Source organism: Ambystoma mexicanum, chromosome 5q (assembly GCF_040938575.1).
Source record: "Ambystoma mexicanum isolate Mex_15411 chromosome 5q, UKY_AmexF1_1, whole genome shotgun sequence".
NCBI classification, from domain to species: domain Eukaryota; kingdom Metazoa; phylum Chordata; class Amphibia; order Caudata; family Ambystomatidae; genus Ambystoma; species Ambystoma mexicanum.
In genome coordinates this window covers 1,361,241,601-1,361,256,647 of record NC_090933.1, presented here as the reverse complement: position 1 = coordinate 1,361,256,647, position 15,047 = coordinate 1,361,241,601, and the positions used below count along the sequence as shown (strand labels likewise).

The following is a 15,047-nucleotide window of genomic DNA, read 5'->3' as shown; positions in this document are numbered from 1 at the left end:
GTTGGAGACCAGGATGTCCTTTTTAAACTTTTTCCTACCAGATTTAGTGAGGAGAGCAGGATAGTCAATGGAGAAGCAGTTAGAGAAGATAGGCGAGACAGAGAGCACCATGGGGTAGGAGGGAGGGGGGGGAGACAGACGAAACGAGAGCACGCAGACAGGAAGTGAGCGGCAAGCACAAGTTACCACAATTAGAGCAAACAAAACAAAAACAAAAACAGTAAAGCGTATTAGGTACCGGGCCACCTAAGTTTGAGAATCCTGCGAGGGGAGAAAAGCACCCTAGTATACCACAGTTCAGAGCAAAAACAGTAATGCGTATTAGGTACCGGGCCACCTAAGATTGAGAATCCTGCGAGGGGAGAAAAACACCCTAGTATACCACAGTTCAGAGCAAAAACAGTAATGCGTATTAGGTACCGGGCCACCTAAGATTGAGAATCCTGCGAGGGGAGAAAAACACCCTAGTATACCACAGTTCAGAGCAAAAACAGTAATGCATATTAGGTACCGGGCCACCTAAGATTGAGAATCCTGCGAGGGGAGAAAAGCACCCTAGTATACCTCAACTGTGAATACAGTGGGACAAGGTCCCATGCGGATGTAACCAGGAGTAGGAGGGGTGGGCCGGGGAACGGAGAACAGGTGGAACTGGCGCCTGGCGTCCCCTGCGGACACCTGCAGACACACAGGGAGCCGCACTGTAGGAGTCGCCCTTGGCCTGGGCCCCTTAGCCGCGGGGGCTGCCGGGCAGAGGGCTGCCCAGGAGGGGGGGAGGTTATAGGCAGAGGGAGAGGGAAGGGGGGGGTGGGTGTGCAGGGAGGCGGGGAGGGCGAGGAAGACCAGGAAGTGGGAGGGGAGAGCAGGAGCAGGCCAAACACCGCGCTAGGAGCGCGAGGCAAACAATTTAAATATTTTTACAATAAAGACACTCACGGAGGCCCAGGCAGGGCTTCCCAGGCCTGCTGTTCCCCTCAGGCCACCGGCGACCGCTCTCCACGCTCAGCTGGAGAAAAGAAGCGAGCGGGGGGAACGGCCGTTGAGTAGGCCAGAGGGGAGGCAGGCACACAGCCAATCAGAGGGGGGGTGGGCGTGCAGGGAGGCAGGGAGGGCGAGGAAGACCAGGAAGTGGGAGGGGGGAGCAGGAGCAGGCCAAACACCGCACTAGGAGTGCGAGGCAAACAATTTAAATATTTTTACAATAAAGACACTCACGGAGGCCCAGGCCGGGCTTCCCAGGCCTGCTGTTCCCCTCAGGCCACCGGCGACCGCTCTCCACGCTCAGCTGGAGAAAAGAAGCGAGCGGGGGAACGGCCGTCGAATAGGCCAGAGGGGAGGCAGGCACACAGCCAATCAGAGGGGGGGTGGGCGTGCAGGGAGGCGGGGAGGGCGAGGAAGACCAGGAAGTGGGAGGGGGGAGCAGGAGCAGGCCAAACACCGCGCTAGGAGTGCGAGGCAAACAATTTAAATATTTTTACAATAAAGACACTCACGGAGGCCCAGGCAGGGCTTCCCAGGCCTGCTGTTCCCCTCAGGCCACCGGCAACCGCTCTCCACGCTCAGCTGGAGAAAAGAAGCGAGCGGGGGGAACGGCCGTCGAGTAGGCCAGAGGGGAGGCAGGCACACAGCCAATCAGAGGGGGGGTGGGCGTGCAGGGAGGCGGGGAGGGCGAGGAAGACCAGGAAGTGGGAGGGGGAAGCAGGAGCAGGCCAAACACTGCGCTAGGAGCGCGAGGCAAACAATTTAAATATTTTTACAATAAAGACACTCACGGAGGCCAAACCCTTTCCCTGCCTGTGATTCGTTGGTCTATCTGCCATGCAGACTTAGTCTAAAAAGGTTTGACTTAGCTCATTCTTCATCAGTGTCCTGTGCATGAACTTTTATAAAAAAAGAACTATCCATTGAGGTCATCATGACTAACAGAAATCCACCATTTTAGGAATCGCCTGACCATGCCTGACTTATCACAAAATGGTGGATCAACCTTTTCTTGGTCAAAATGTTATACCTGCTCCGTTTTGAATCTAGTTTTTGAGTAATTTATATTAAGCATGTACTACTTAACAATCCTCCTATCGCACAAGACGTTCTTACCCCATAATATAGATTGCTCTTCTAAGCGCTTTTCTGAAAGGCACTACATTTCTGATGTTTGCACCATTTGGAGTCATTGATCACCCCGACAAGTTATCATCATTCGGTTTGAGGGGGAGGGTGTCTATATCTACCACATTCAGTTAAAGGGGGGACTCATCCCTTTACAAAATAAATATCATCATGTAGTTTGCAATGGTAAACTTGCGCATTACTGAAGCGAGTTATCTGCAAAATTACATTTTCAAGATTGCTTAAAAGCTTCCCTTGCACTCAACCCCTGACATTCTTCCTACCCCATCCCAATCACGAGCCAATGCTCTATCAGCTAACATCAAAGATATCTATGCTCAGATCACTGCCCATCCTTATCATCTGTCTAAATCAGGCCTGATATTTATATCCTTTCACATGTTCACTCTCTCTCTGAAACTTGATCTTCTGTTTCCAAACTTAGGCATGGTCAAGTCCTTGCTCTTCTGTGCCATGTTAAATCAAGTGCTCTCTGATTGATCCTTTCTCTGTCCCTTTCCTGAGGAATCAAGGGGCATCTCTGGATGGTCCCCGCTGGCTTCTGATCTAAGCAATGATGTGCGATCACTTTTCAATCTTTCTGGGTGGTCTTGCCAGAGCTGGCATTCAGGGAGCTGCACTTTCCGAGTACAACACTTCTGAATGCTCTCATGATGTCTTTCTTGCTTCCATGTTTCATCCCACTGCCTATATCATGTGGCGGGCCCCAGGAGTCTGCACCACAACCCATGCTTTACCTTTAGCCACTGGCAAAACATTTCCCCGCTCATGGTCTCAGATTGGATATGGCTGATGCCCAAATCTTGCTCTGAATGCACCCAGGGACTGTGGTGGTACTCCTCCCACTCATCTGAGCATTGTGGATGACCCATTGCTATGTGAATGGTACTCTACTAACTAAAGATGAATTCTAACTAAACAGAGTTATTGGTGGTCAAGGACACTCCAGACCTATGGGGCCCCTAATTCCCAGTAACAGAATTGCCTCCCCTCCTCTCACTGCCGTACCTTCTGTATGTAATTGTTGGTTCCACTCAGGCACCGACTTTTCATTGCTTCCTCAGATGAACCATGTTGCTAGCAGCTGCTTGTTCTTTATGAAGATATTGTGTACATTCGAGATCCTCACGGTAATTGACTACGCTGTTTAAAGACAACTCGCTCAAAACTTTGGACTAGTGGGTAAGGAGGGAAATGGGTATGTAGAAAGAGGGACCGTTAGGGTCACCAGTGAGATTTTTTAAGGGAGATTACAGCTGCGTTTTGTGGTAAGCAGGGAAGATCCATTAGTAAAGAGAGATTTAAAAGCAAGAAGAGGTCAGAAAAGATGAAAGGTGCAATCATTTTGATTGGTTGCAGTACAGAGGGTTCAATAGGAGCACAGAATCAGTTAGCTGTGTAACAGGTAAGAGTTCAGTGGCGTATGTGGGGGGGAGGTGGGATGATGAGGTGAGAGAAATAGTCCCAAGCAGTGGAGGGAAGGATGGAGGAGGTTCAAGAGATGGGGGGATGAAGAGAAGTCATATATTGAAATTGTAAGTTGACGAAGGAGGTAAAGTCACTATCGGAGAACCAAGCAGGGTGGGGAGGTTTTCAGGGGAGCCATTGCTGGGAGGGACATATAAAGGTCTTGAGGGTGTGAGTCAAGTGAGTCAAGTGATGATGTAAAGACACTGTAGTAACAGGATGCATCATATTCAAGAGCAGTTCTACTCCTCCCTCTTGGATTGACCACTTTATTCTTTCCTCTCACCTGACACGCTCTGTCCCACAGGCAAAGTCCACCTCAGCACTGCCACCTACCTTCTCGGTCATTTCGGCCCATGCAGCACGTTTCAATCAATGCCTTTGCCTTCACCATCTCTGCTCCTCCTACTCCTGTGGCTGACTCACACCCTGACACAGAATTTGCTAATCTGCATCTTACAATTTCCAACACTCTGGACATCCTTGTACCTGCCGTGAGAATCCGTCTGAAGCCTACCTCCAAGTGCATCTCTTGGTGTGACCCTTATCACGCCTCCCTGAAATACAAGGGCAGGGTGGCTGAGAGGAAGTGGAGAACGTCGGGTGCATCCTCTGACAAACTGACCTGCTGCCTTCTCCAAAGGCAATACAGACTCTCTATGCTGTCCAAGAACAGAGTCCACATCCAAGTCTGCATCTCTCTGGCCTCTAACAACACGGCTGAACTCTTTAAAATCTGCAAGGAGCTGGTCAATCCTTCTGCAGTCTGCACCTCTCCTGTTCCCTCCCAGGCTCTCTGTACAGCCCTGGCTTTCACTTCAGTACTAAAACTCAGGACATCCTGTCCTCACTCTCTTCTTCCTCTTCCTCTACCACTCTTGGCCCCCCCTCTGGCCGCCTCTCGCTCTCCTCCTCCTGTCTTCTCTTTCTCTCTGATAAGATAACACCTCACAATGTTTTTAGACAAGTCTGATATATGAAAGTGTCACCCAAACAGGTGCTTTCCTGCTCCTCAAGAACCATCAAGGACCACATTGACACCCTCGCTCCAACCTTGGCCAATTTCTGCAATCACTCTTTCCCCTCACTCCTCAAGAACTCCCTTGTTCACCCCCTCCTTAAAAAGCCTTCTGCCAACCCTACCTGTCCGGTTAAATATCGCCCGATCGCTATCATTCCTTTCCTGGGCAAACTTCTGGAAAAGCTTTCCTGGGCAAACTTCTGGAAAAGCTGGCCATCTCCAAGCCCACACTCCACTTCACCAGTCTGGCATCAGAGCAGCCAGAGGCACATTATCTGCTCTCCTGAACACCTGTGAAGATCTGCTCTGCAATCTCAACACCAGCACCCGTCTGTCCTCATCCTACTTGACCTTTCCTCTGCTTTCAACATGGTAAATCGCACCATCCTGATCAACCGACTCAGTGTGAACCTGGGCATCACAGATCAGTCCCTGGAGTGACTGACCTCTTTCCTCCCGGACCGACCCTCCCAGGTCCTACTTGGGTTCTTTCTCTCCACCACCTCTCTCTCCACATGTGGTGTTCCCCAGGGCTCTAAACTCTCACCCTGGCTCTTAAATCTCTATGTGGCACTTCTGGTCCACAAAATCTCCACCTTCTGCTCAAACTTTCAGTGTTATGCAGATGACATGCAGCTCTCATTCCAGCTCCCTACAGCCGCCTCTCCTCTCTCGCACTTTCCAGACTCCCCCACACTAACTCCTGGCCTGTCGCGCACTAGGGGCTGTAACTGTAACATCTATAGTCCCCCGTCTCCTTACCAGTGGTGGAAAAGAAAAAAAATCTGGAGGGGGGCTCCCACAAGGGCCAGGGTGGGGGCAGAGTTTGGAGGAGAGGACAGAGTTCTGAGGAGGCGAAGTTCAGGGGGGGGAAAGGAAATGTTCAAAATAATAATTTTAAAATGGTGCAATTTCTTTCATGCTGCTTCTTTTCCAAACTCCACACTATTTATACTGTGAACCTAGACTAAACAGACAAATGTCTACTTCCCACCTCATGTCTAACCGACATTGACCTCTAGCATTTCCTGATAAGCCCTTAGCTAAGTGACCGATTTCTCAAAACAGGTCACTTAGCTAGGTGACGATAAAGAAGTACAGTACATGGTTCAACGCTCTGTACAATGTGGTGCTTTTACACAACATCGATTTGAAAGTAAAACTTAAGCAAATATAACCAGCTGTCATGTAATGTGCTCTGTGGCTGTGCACAGGGCATTACCGTCGGGTATATTTGCTTAAGTCATACAAAATGTTTTTCGTTGAGTTGCTTACCGGTGACTGGAGCGCTGGTTTAAAAAAAAAAAAAAAGCTCTCCAGTCACTGGTAGGCAGCACAACGAAAAGCGCTTTGTATGACTTAAGCAAATATAACCGATGGTGATGTAATGTGATCTGTGGCTGTGGGGGCCTGGTGCTCTAATCTGCCCTGCGCACAGATCACATTACATCATCATCAGTTATATTTGCTTAAGTTACACAAAGCGCTTTTCATTGCGTTGCTTAACAGTGACTGGAGAGTTTGTTTAAAAAAAAAATGTTAAGCTTTTTGGGGCTTAGGCTGACCGGATTCTGAGACCCGGCTACACATCTAATGCTGAATGACGGCCCATTGGGCAGCGCTGCTCCTTGCACTTACGCAGAGCAGCGCTGTCCTGGCTGCACCAATTGCATTGCAGGACAATGCTGCCCTGATTGCACATTCCCCTCCCCCTGTGCACTTCCCCGTCCACTTCCCTGTACTTTGCGTTAAGGCACTTGCATGATCTGAATGATACAAGAAACACATAAAAGAAGAGACTGGGGGAGTTTAACGGCAACAGGATGCAGCCCCTGTCTAAAGTGATGGACATTCACAGACTACAGCACCCTATTGCCACTGTGTTCTCTCTTATAATGCTCCCGGACATGAAGCTGACAGTTCATTCTACAAATAAAGAACTGTACAAAATCCTCATCTCTTCATTCTAATACATATACATTTTATTCAAAACATACACAATTTCTGATAAAGACATATAAAATCTCATCCACAATATACAATATAGATTAAAAGTGACAAGTGCAGTGTAAGACATTACGTACATCATCATATAACATTATCACACATAAATACACCTCTGTTGTTGACCATTTATAGTCAAAACAGTACATTACTCATCTATATCGTTGGTAAACAACTAGAGTCCCAATATTGCTAAAAGTTACTCTAACTTATCATTAATAAGCATATGTGAGTGAGTCCTTTCACCCAAAAGGTTCTGATCTCGCCTAATAGCATAGTGATGAAAAAACACTTAATCATTACAGTATTATCATAAACCCAACATGTTTCGTTCTTTACTTATTCTCACACCGTCCACAAGAACTTCTTCACGGGACCAACAATCACGAGTATAAGTACCCAATGTTTTGGGGTTTATAAAAATAAAACCTCTGGTCAAGCGCTTCTGTTCAGATGCTCGAGGAGAAACACAGGTATGAGCTGTAATTAATACTGCTAATATTATCTGGCCAAATCACTAGGGCAGTTACCCAGGTAGGCTCACGTCGACAACGGTAGTCGGTGGATGTCCTCTGAGTATTCATAGATCTGTGGGAACAACACAAGCATAACGGGTAAGTGGACCGAACCATCTGTGCATCACACTTTTATCTCTATCACATACCCAGTCAAAGTAGATAATGACCACAGTATGTGTGTACAATCTTGTGTTCAGCACTGTACTAACATTACTAAACAATAGCTGACAAATACATAACCTCACTGTCACCATTGTACCCATTTCAAACCAACTACATTTCAAGTCATTACCACCTTCTACAATTCAAAAAGTCCATTCCAAAAATTGGACCTTAACCACAACACGTACAAACTGTTTCTTAAATGAAAACAGAACTGCCCATGTTTTCTAACCTAAGAGGTTCAGATCTTAGAACTAACTCTTCCAATGTACAGAGATCCTATCAGTTGAGCCTGGTAACACTCTAAGGAACATTCCTATAACATGAACATTAAGTCATCATCTCCAAACAATTATGTGTCGTCCTGGAATAAACATCCATTGGGCGTAGACAAAATGTAACATCAAGTACTTTCAATTAAGTCCTCGCCGATTTGTGCCACTGAAGTGCTGTGTGTGTCTAGCTGACTCATACCCACAACACTCTCGTAAAAGTCATCCCATCGAGCATGTCCGCCCTTTGTCAGTTAGCAGATAACCTTGAAACCCATCACCCAGTCTATTTTACCCTTCCGAGTTTCCACCACAACCCATTTAAGGCAGAACCAATTCCTTGATAGTTACAAGACCTGGCCACATTCCAGATGTACGCCCACACCAAGACCTGGCCACATTCCAGATGTACGCCCACACCAAGACCTGGCCACATTCCAGATGTATGCCCCCACCAAGACCTGACTACATTCCACATATACTCCCCTACCAAGACATGGCCACATTCCAGATTACACCCCCACCAAGACCTGCCCACATTCCAGATGTACGCTCCACCAAACCTGGTCACATTCCAGATGTACGCCCACACCAAGACCTGACCCCATTCCAGATGTACGCCCCCAACAAGACCTGACCACATTCCAGATGTAAACCGCCACTGGAAATGTATTAAGTTGCTGTTTGAGGCCCTGGGTATTCATTATCATAGTCTGGGGTGAATGAATGACCAGGTCTTGTGAAGTGCAAAATGCATGAAATACAAAGAAAACCTCTTTAGAGGCGCCTCTGTAGGGGCCATGATGACCGCATTGTCTGCATAAAGGAGGGCAGCCCAGGGTTAGATTCACATCATTGGCCTGTCTCCTATGGTAGGCCCAAAGTCCTCCATTCATGAGTCACTATAGAAAGTGAGCCGGCCCGGGAGCCATCACACGGCATTGCCCAATACATGAAGCAGATGAAGTTGATCAATCGCCCCTCTCTATTTATCATTGCTCCCTGAGACAATGTTGGCAGTCTGGCTAGACCGAAAAGGACCTTTGGGAAGTGCCTTCTTTTCTAGGACGGGCCACAACTTGGTTCTATTAACTTGATCACAGGCCACCATGAGATCTATAAAGACAACTTAGTTTCAGAAAAACAGTGGCCTTGTGGAACTCACCCAGAGAAGAAGCTATTGCCAAATGATCTGGGTGATGATTGTCCTCAAAGGGATAAGTCTCAGCGAGTGATACCATCTGTGGGTACAATTGTGATTCCCATTTATGTTGCTGGAAGTGATTAATATAAAGGTTTTACAAGTAGTTCCAAAAGCCGCACATATCCTGAAGCCCTTGATGTCCTTGGTGTCTGCCCACGTGTTCAGTTTGCTCCATTTGCTGCTGGCAAACACTTTTTTCTCGTTCTGTAATGCTTTTTGGTACCTTTCAGATTCTGCCAGGAGTGTTTGGTCCCCGTGTTTATCACTTCTGCTGGGGCCCGCTACTAATTTCCCTGAGAGAGATCTCTTCCTTCACTTCCCGATCCAGAGCCCAAGTCTGGAAGCGCCTTGGAGATCTTCTGTCTCTCACTGATCTTCAGTGGTTCCATCTCTTGCTTCAGCCAGCCTTAGGCTGAGCCCCTTCACTTCACGATCCAGCGCCCCAGTCTGGATGAGCCTGAAAGATCTTCTGTCTCTCACCAGTCTTCAATGATTCCATCTCTTCCTTCTTCCAGCCTTGGACTGGGCCCCTTCACTTCATGATCCAGTGCCCAAGTCGGGATGCCCCTTGTAGATCCTCTGTCTCTCACCGATCTTCAATGGTTCCATCTCTTCCTTCAGCCAGCCTTAGAATGGGCCCCTTCACTTCACGATCCAGCGCCCATGTCTGGATGCACCTGAAAGATCTTCTGTCTCTTACCAATCTTCAATGGTTCCATCTCTTCCTTCTTCCAGCCTTGGACTGGGCCCCTTCACTTCACGAGCCAGTGCCCAAGTCGGGATGCGCCTTGTAGATCAACATTAGTTCAATTGGGTTGTTGGATCGACAGATCAGCAGATTACACCCAGCTAAGGCTTTCCCTAGAGGACGCCACACCTGACTCATGTCTACTTCTCTACTATCTATCTATGGTTGTAGACATTGTAAATGGGATGATGGGATTGTGCCCCACTCTGAACCCAGGAACAGATGTAAGCTGGATGCCTGAGGGCTTTGGCGCTTTATAAACAGATAGATAGATAGATAGATAGATAGATAGATAGATAGATAGATAGATAGATAGATAGATAGATAGATAGATAGATAGATGGATAAAAGCCTACTGCAATGCCGCTGTCACTGTCCACTAACCTACCATTCGATATATCTCTCAGGCTTTCAGTTTTGCTTAATGCTTAATGTGTTTCCTTCTTGCAACATTTTCAGGACGACTGAAGCAGGTTGATGCAGGCGGAGCCCAGTTCATCTCTGGTGCAAATATGAATGATGACATTTTCTGCCTGGGCAACAGTGCGACGGTCTCGGTGAAGGATGGCTCGCCACTGCCCTGGGTCAATATTGAAGGGAAGCTGAAGTACTACAGTTGTGGCCCTCTGGGCTGCTGGGGAGTCAACTCTGCTGACAACATCTATTACCGGTTCGGAAGCACACCAAGCTCTTGCCAAGGCTCCAGCTGGCAGCAAGTAGAAGGAAAGCTCTCCATGATTGAAGTTGGCAGTGACGGCTCAGTGTATGGTGTGAACAGCGTAGGGGACATGTACAGAAGGTAAAGTAAAGGTTAAGGCACAAATAATTGTACATGGAAGCCCTGATGGGCACTAGACTTGTGCTAGATCCGGCCGTCAGCAATGCTGTGGGAGAGAGGTCTTTAGAAGTCTGGACAATAGATGGTGCTTGAAGATGGAGCTTAAAATGTGGGAATGGGCTTAAGTGCCTAGGGAGTTCCCGTGGGGCTAGTGCCCATCTGGCCTAGTCTTCATGAGCCTGCAGGGCTCTTTTGGATCATAAAGTGGGGGAACTGCAAGACTCCTCCCCCATTTAAGGTCATTCAGTGCTCTCCCTCCTAACGTGGCCAGCAGTTTAATTGTCTACCTGCATTGCACAGTATATTGTGAATTTGTAACCCAAGGTCACCATCTTCTCCTTCTTTTCAGAAATGGGATCACTGCTTCAAACCCTGTTGGATCCTCCTGGAGTCAGGTGATTTTTGGAGGGCGAAAGTTCAAGCACGTGTCCGAGGACCTGGGGAAGCTCTGGGTCATCACCAGTGATGAGGCCATCTTCCAGTGCCAACTTTAAACCAGATGCACGAAGAAAGATCTCTGCCTTCTCTCATCAGAAGAACGCATCAGAAGAATGCACTCTACCCTCTCTCATCAGAAGAACACACTCTGCCCTCTCTCTGCCCTCTGTCATCAGAAGAACATTGTCTGCCCTCTCTCATCAGAAGAATGCACTCTGCCCTCGCTCTGCCCTCTCTCATCAGAAGAACGCACTCTGACCTCTCTCATCAGAAGAATGCACTCTGCCCTCTCTCATGAGAAGAACTCACTCTGCACTTCCCTCTCATCAGAAGAACACAGTCTGCTCTCTCTCATCAGAAGAAGGCACTCTGCCCTATCACATTAGAAGAATTTGTTCTACCTCTCTTTGTATCTTCATATCTTGCCCCTAACCCCCTCTTGACATCTTTCACTCTCAAAATGTCCCACCCTCATTCTATCTAATCCCCTCCCATGCTTGCTTCTTCCTCTGTCACATGCCCCCGCTTGCAATCACATTTTCCTTCTTTACCTATTCACTGGCACTAACAGTTCATTATTTAGTTTCTGGCTTATATTCAGTTTTTAAGAATCTCAAAACAAAACATTTGCTCAAAAAATCTGAAATAGAAATCTGCTTTGATACGTTTGCAGCCATTCTTTTTTTCTCCAATGTGCAGGCGCGCGTGCCACGCTTTCCACCTGAACTTTGAGCAGAAGACACCCTGCAGATCTTTCTGAAAGAATCTTTCCACCAGAAGATCCTTTGGGTTAATGGCTCCTCCCTCGCTGGAACTAACTCTGGCCATAATGAATACTACTGTGCAATCTCTAATAAAACATTATGATTCCTTGAGCTTGAAGATCTTAGACCACGTGTCCCTCTTGAATACTCTGAACTCAAAGGTTTACTTTAGAGAAGGAAACATTTCTTCACCAAGTGGTACTCCATTACCAAATATACTACCTACCGGTTGATGTTCTAAAATAGCTTAAATGGCAAAGCAATCCTTTCAGACGCAGTCATCCGTCATGGATGTGGATCCCTTACCGCATTCAGTTCTTCAAGTGGAGGGGTTCTCACTAAGTAACATAGAAGTGTTGAACATCTCAGAGACCAACTTTGAGACCATAGAAGTGGGGAATATCCCAATAATTACCATCGACAATGGTAATCGAGATAATGATACTGGAGAGGTTGAAGATCAAGACCACCTCTTTGATAAATTTGTGAAAATTACTGGTCAGCAAAATTCAGCAACAAGAAGTAAAAAAAAAAAAACTAAAAATCAAAATGGTGCAGTAAGATCTTTGGCACCACGGCCTAAGAAATTTCTGTGAGCATCGGTCTTACAGCCACCAACACAAAAGTCTTTGAAACCGAATGTGAATAACAAGAGGGGGAGAAATAAAAGAAAACTGATTTCAAATCCATCACAGGGTTCAGAATTTAGAGAATAATAACCACAGTTCTTTAAGAGGTTCTCCTCTCCAGATAAGAAATAATTGTAATCAAAGACAAGGGATTGTGGACATGAATAGGAGGGTTTATTCAGGGGAGCCAAGGCATTATCCTCCTCTAGTGGATCATACAGACCTTTCAGATTCAATCTCGAGGCCACCAGCCTACCTCCATAGCTCTAGTTGATGTTTACTCCTGGAGTGTTTGGTGGATATCAAATTTATCTTTAACATTGAACTGGTGGAAAGTTAATTGAGTTTATTGATGATAAAATAATGGATATAGTGGTTTTGGCGGTACTGTAGAAATTGGTATCTGATGTTATATGCTGCAGGAAAATAACTCTGCCGCTAGGATGCAACATATTTGATGTCTAGACGGGAGAGGTTCTTAGCACTTCTAAGTTCTCCCTGTCACCCTGAATAATAATGGTAAACCTGCAAATGTTTTACCTATCAGGGTGACATGCTCCCAGACTAATTTTGTGGGAAGTATACAGATTGTGTTCATATAATCGGTAGTAGGGGACACAGGCATGGAGGATTTGACATGGCTACTGGAAGCCTTGATCAATAGACCCTCCTCCCATTAGCTAAGCAACAAGAAAATTGCAGGGTATGTAAAAATAGGATCATGGAATACTAGAGGACATAAACACCTGCTTCTAAATGAAGATAATCCATTGGGTCTCCTGGACATTATATTGTTGCTGGAGACCTGGTTATTGGTCCTTCCAGTTCTGGTTGGGTATTTCCTCACCCTTTTACTGGTGACTAGAGGCAGACAAGGCAGTCCCACATCATGCCTGTTAATTGCCTGTGGAAATTGTTTAGGTCTTACCGTGACTCACTGTGCAGCCCCAAATCCATTTGCCCATTTAGTAATTTGTCATGGGGAAAATCAGAAGGAGGTACAGGGTGGACCATGGGTCTACTTAATCTCTGTTGGAATCCAGTTGGAATCAGCTTCGACTCCTTCTTAGATGTGGTTGAGAAGCTGATAAAAACCTGTTCCTTAGATCCAACCATTTTTACAGTGATAATTGCGGGAGGCCTGAAAATACCGAGTCGGAATTGAGACCCCATTACACCAAAAAGCTAAAGGTTGGTTGGATTTATTGCTAGAGGTTTCCGGATGGTGAATGGGAGTGTGAAAGGGGAAATTCCCCTGCAACCCGCTTGGTGTAGAGAGAATCACATGACCACTGTATGGATCAAAGAGCTTAAAGTGATCCTGAAAAAAAAAGAGTCACCATGGTTTGGAGTTGACCACTTGTATCATACCAGCCATGAACCAAGAAAAAAGCAAGTCTATATGCCTAATTTTGAAATTGGCTTGGTCAAAAATAATCATTTTAAGTGGTACAAGCGTTCCTTGGCTGATTTGAATAATCAATTGGTGAAAGACTCTAACATGAATCCTTTGGGCTCAACTAATCAGACATTGGACTATACGTCAGTGTTGACTTTTAAAAAAATATATATATTTTTATTTTAAACCAAGGCAGGACACTTTACAAATCACATTGCATAAAGATTTTATACCAAATTCTTTCTTTTTCGCTTGTGTTCTCCACCCCTCTTCCGCCCCCCCTTAGGAGCCCGTTGCTCCCCCCTCGACCCCGGACCCCATATTGCTGGCCATCTGTAGCCCCCATCCCTCAGGTGGGCCGTTGGTCTCTCAGAGTCCATCGCACGCTGAGGGGTTTACATGTTAAGGCAGGGAAACGTTGATCGTACTCCAGCACCGGGGCCCATAGGTTCTGGAAGCGATGCAGGACACCCGCCCTTGCCGCGGTCACCTTCTCTGCGATCAGGATGTCCCAAAGTTTACCCCACCAATGGCCTATGCACGGGCCGTCCGGGGACTTCTAGAAGCGGGTTAGCACGGTTTTGCCCGCCAGGAGGCATTGCGTTACTAGTTTCACTCTGTTTCCAGAGCGTGGATAGACCCCTGGGGTCGGGGCCCCCAGTAGGACTGTCTCGGGCTGCAAGGGGAGAGAAGCTCCCATGATGTGATTGATCGTTGCCAGGCACTGTTCCCAGAATTGCTGGATCTTGGGGCAAGCCCACCACATGTGAAAAAAGGAGCCCGGTTGGGAGGATCCCCTCCAGCAAGAAGGGTCCACCCGGGGGTTCATGTGATGTAATCTAAGGGGGGGGTAGTACCATCGAAGCAATAGCTTATAAGCACATTCTTTATTGGTCATGCAGGTGGATGAGGAGTGGGTGCGGGTCCAAATGTCTACCCAGGATTGGTCCTCGATCGGGTGACCCAGGTCGGCCTCCCATTGGGACATGGCTCATGTCCGAACGTTCAAGAAGTCGCTCAAGAAGCGTCTGTACAGGGATGAAATCCTACCCCGGGATGGCAGCTCCTTCAGCGTTAGCTCCAGAGCGGTAAGAGGGCAGACCGCCGCCCGGAGGGTCCGGGGGTGAGAGCACCAGTGAAGGAGTTGGCAGTATGTAAATCTATCCCTTTCCTGGAGTCGAAACATCGTCGTGCATTGCGTGGTACGTTCCCGGCATATAGTTGCTCCAGGGTCTTAAGGCCTCCATCGATCCAGTTCTGAAAGTTCCGGGGGTTTGACCCCGGGGAGAAATTTGGGTTGTGGAAAATAGGGGCGAGAGGGCTTTGTCCTCTTGGGATGCCTTTTTGTTTCAGGGCCCAGTCCCATGAGATCAGCGTATGTTTGGTGGTTATCAGGAGTGTCTTCCAGTGATCTCTCAGGGGGACCTGGATGTGTAGGAGGAATTGCAGGGGG

At 47.3% G+C, this 15,047-nt stretch overlaps 1 protein-coding gene across 1 annotated transcript in view; it reads left to right on the top strand.

The window, feature by feature from the left end:
* LOC138498427 (fish-egg lectin-like) overlaps window positions 1–10,858 on the top strand; it is a 118,149-nt gene extending 107,291 nt beyond the window's left edge. The window contains exons 3-4 of the mRNA XM_069622183.1: window positions 9,986–10,325; window positions 10,714–10,858. Coding sequence (XP_069478284.1) covers window positions 9,986–10,325; window positions 10,714–10,858 — 485 coding nt within the window. The remainder of the gene's footprint in view (window positions 1–9,985; window positions 10,326–10,713) is intronic.
* Window positions 10,859–15,047: the final 4,189 nt, after the last annotated feature.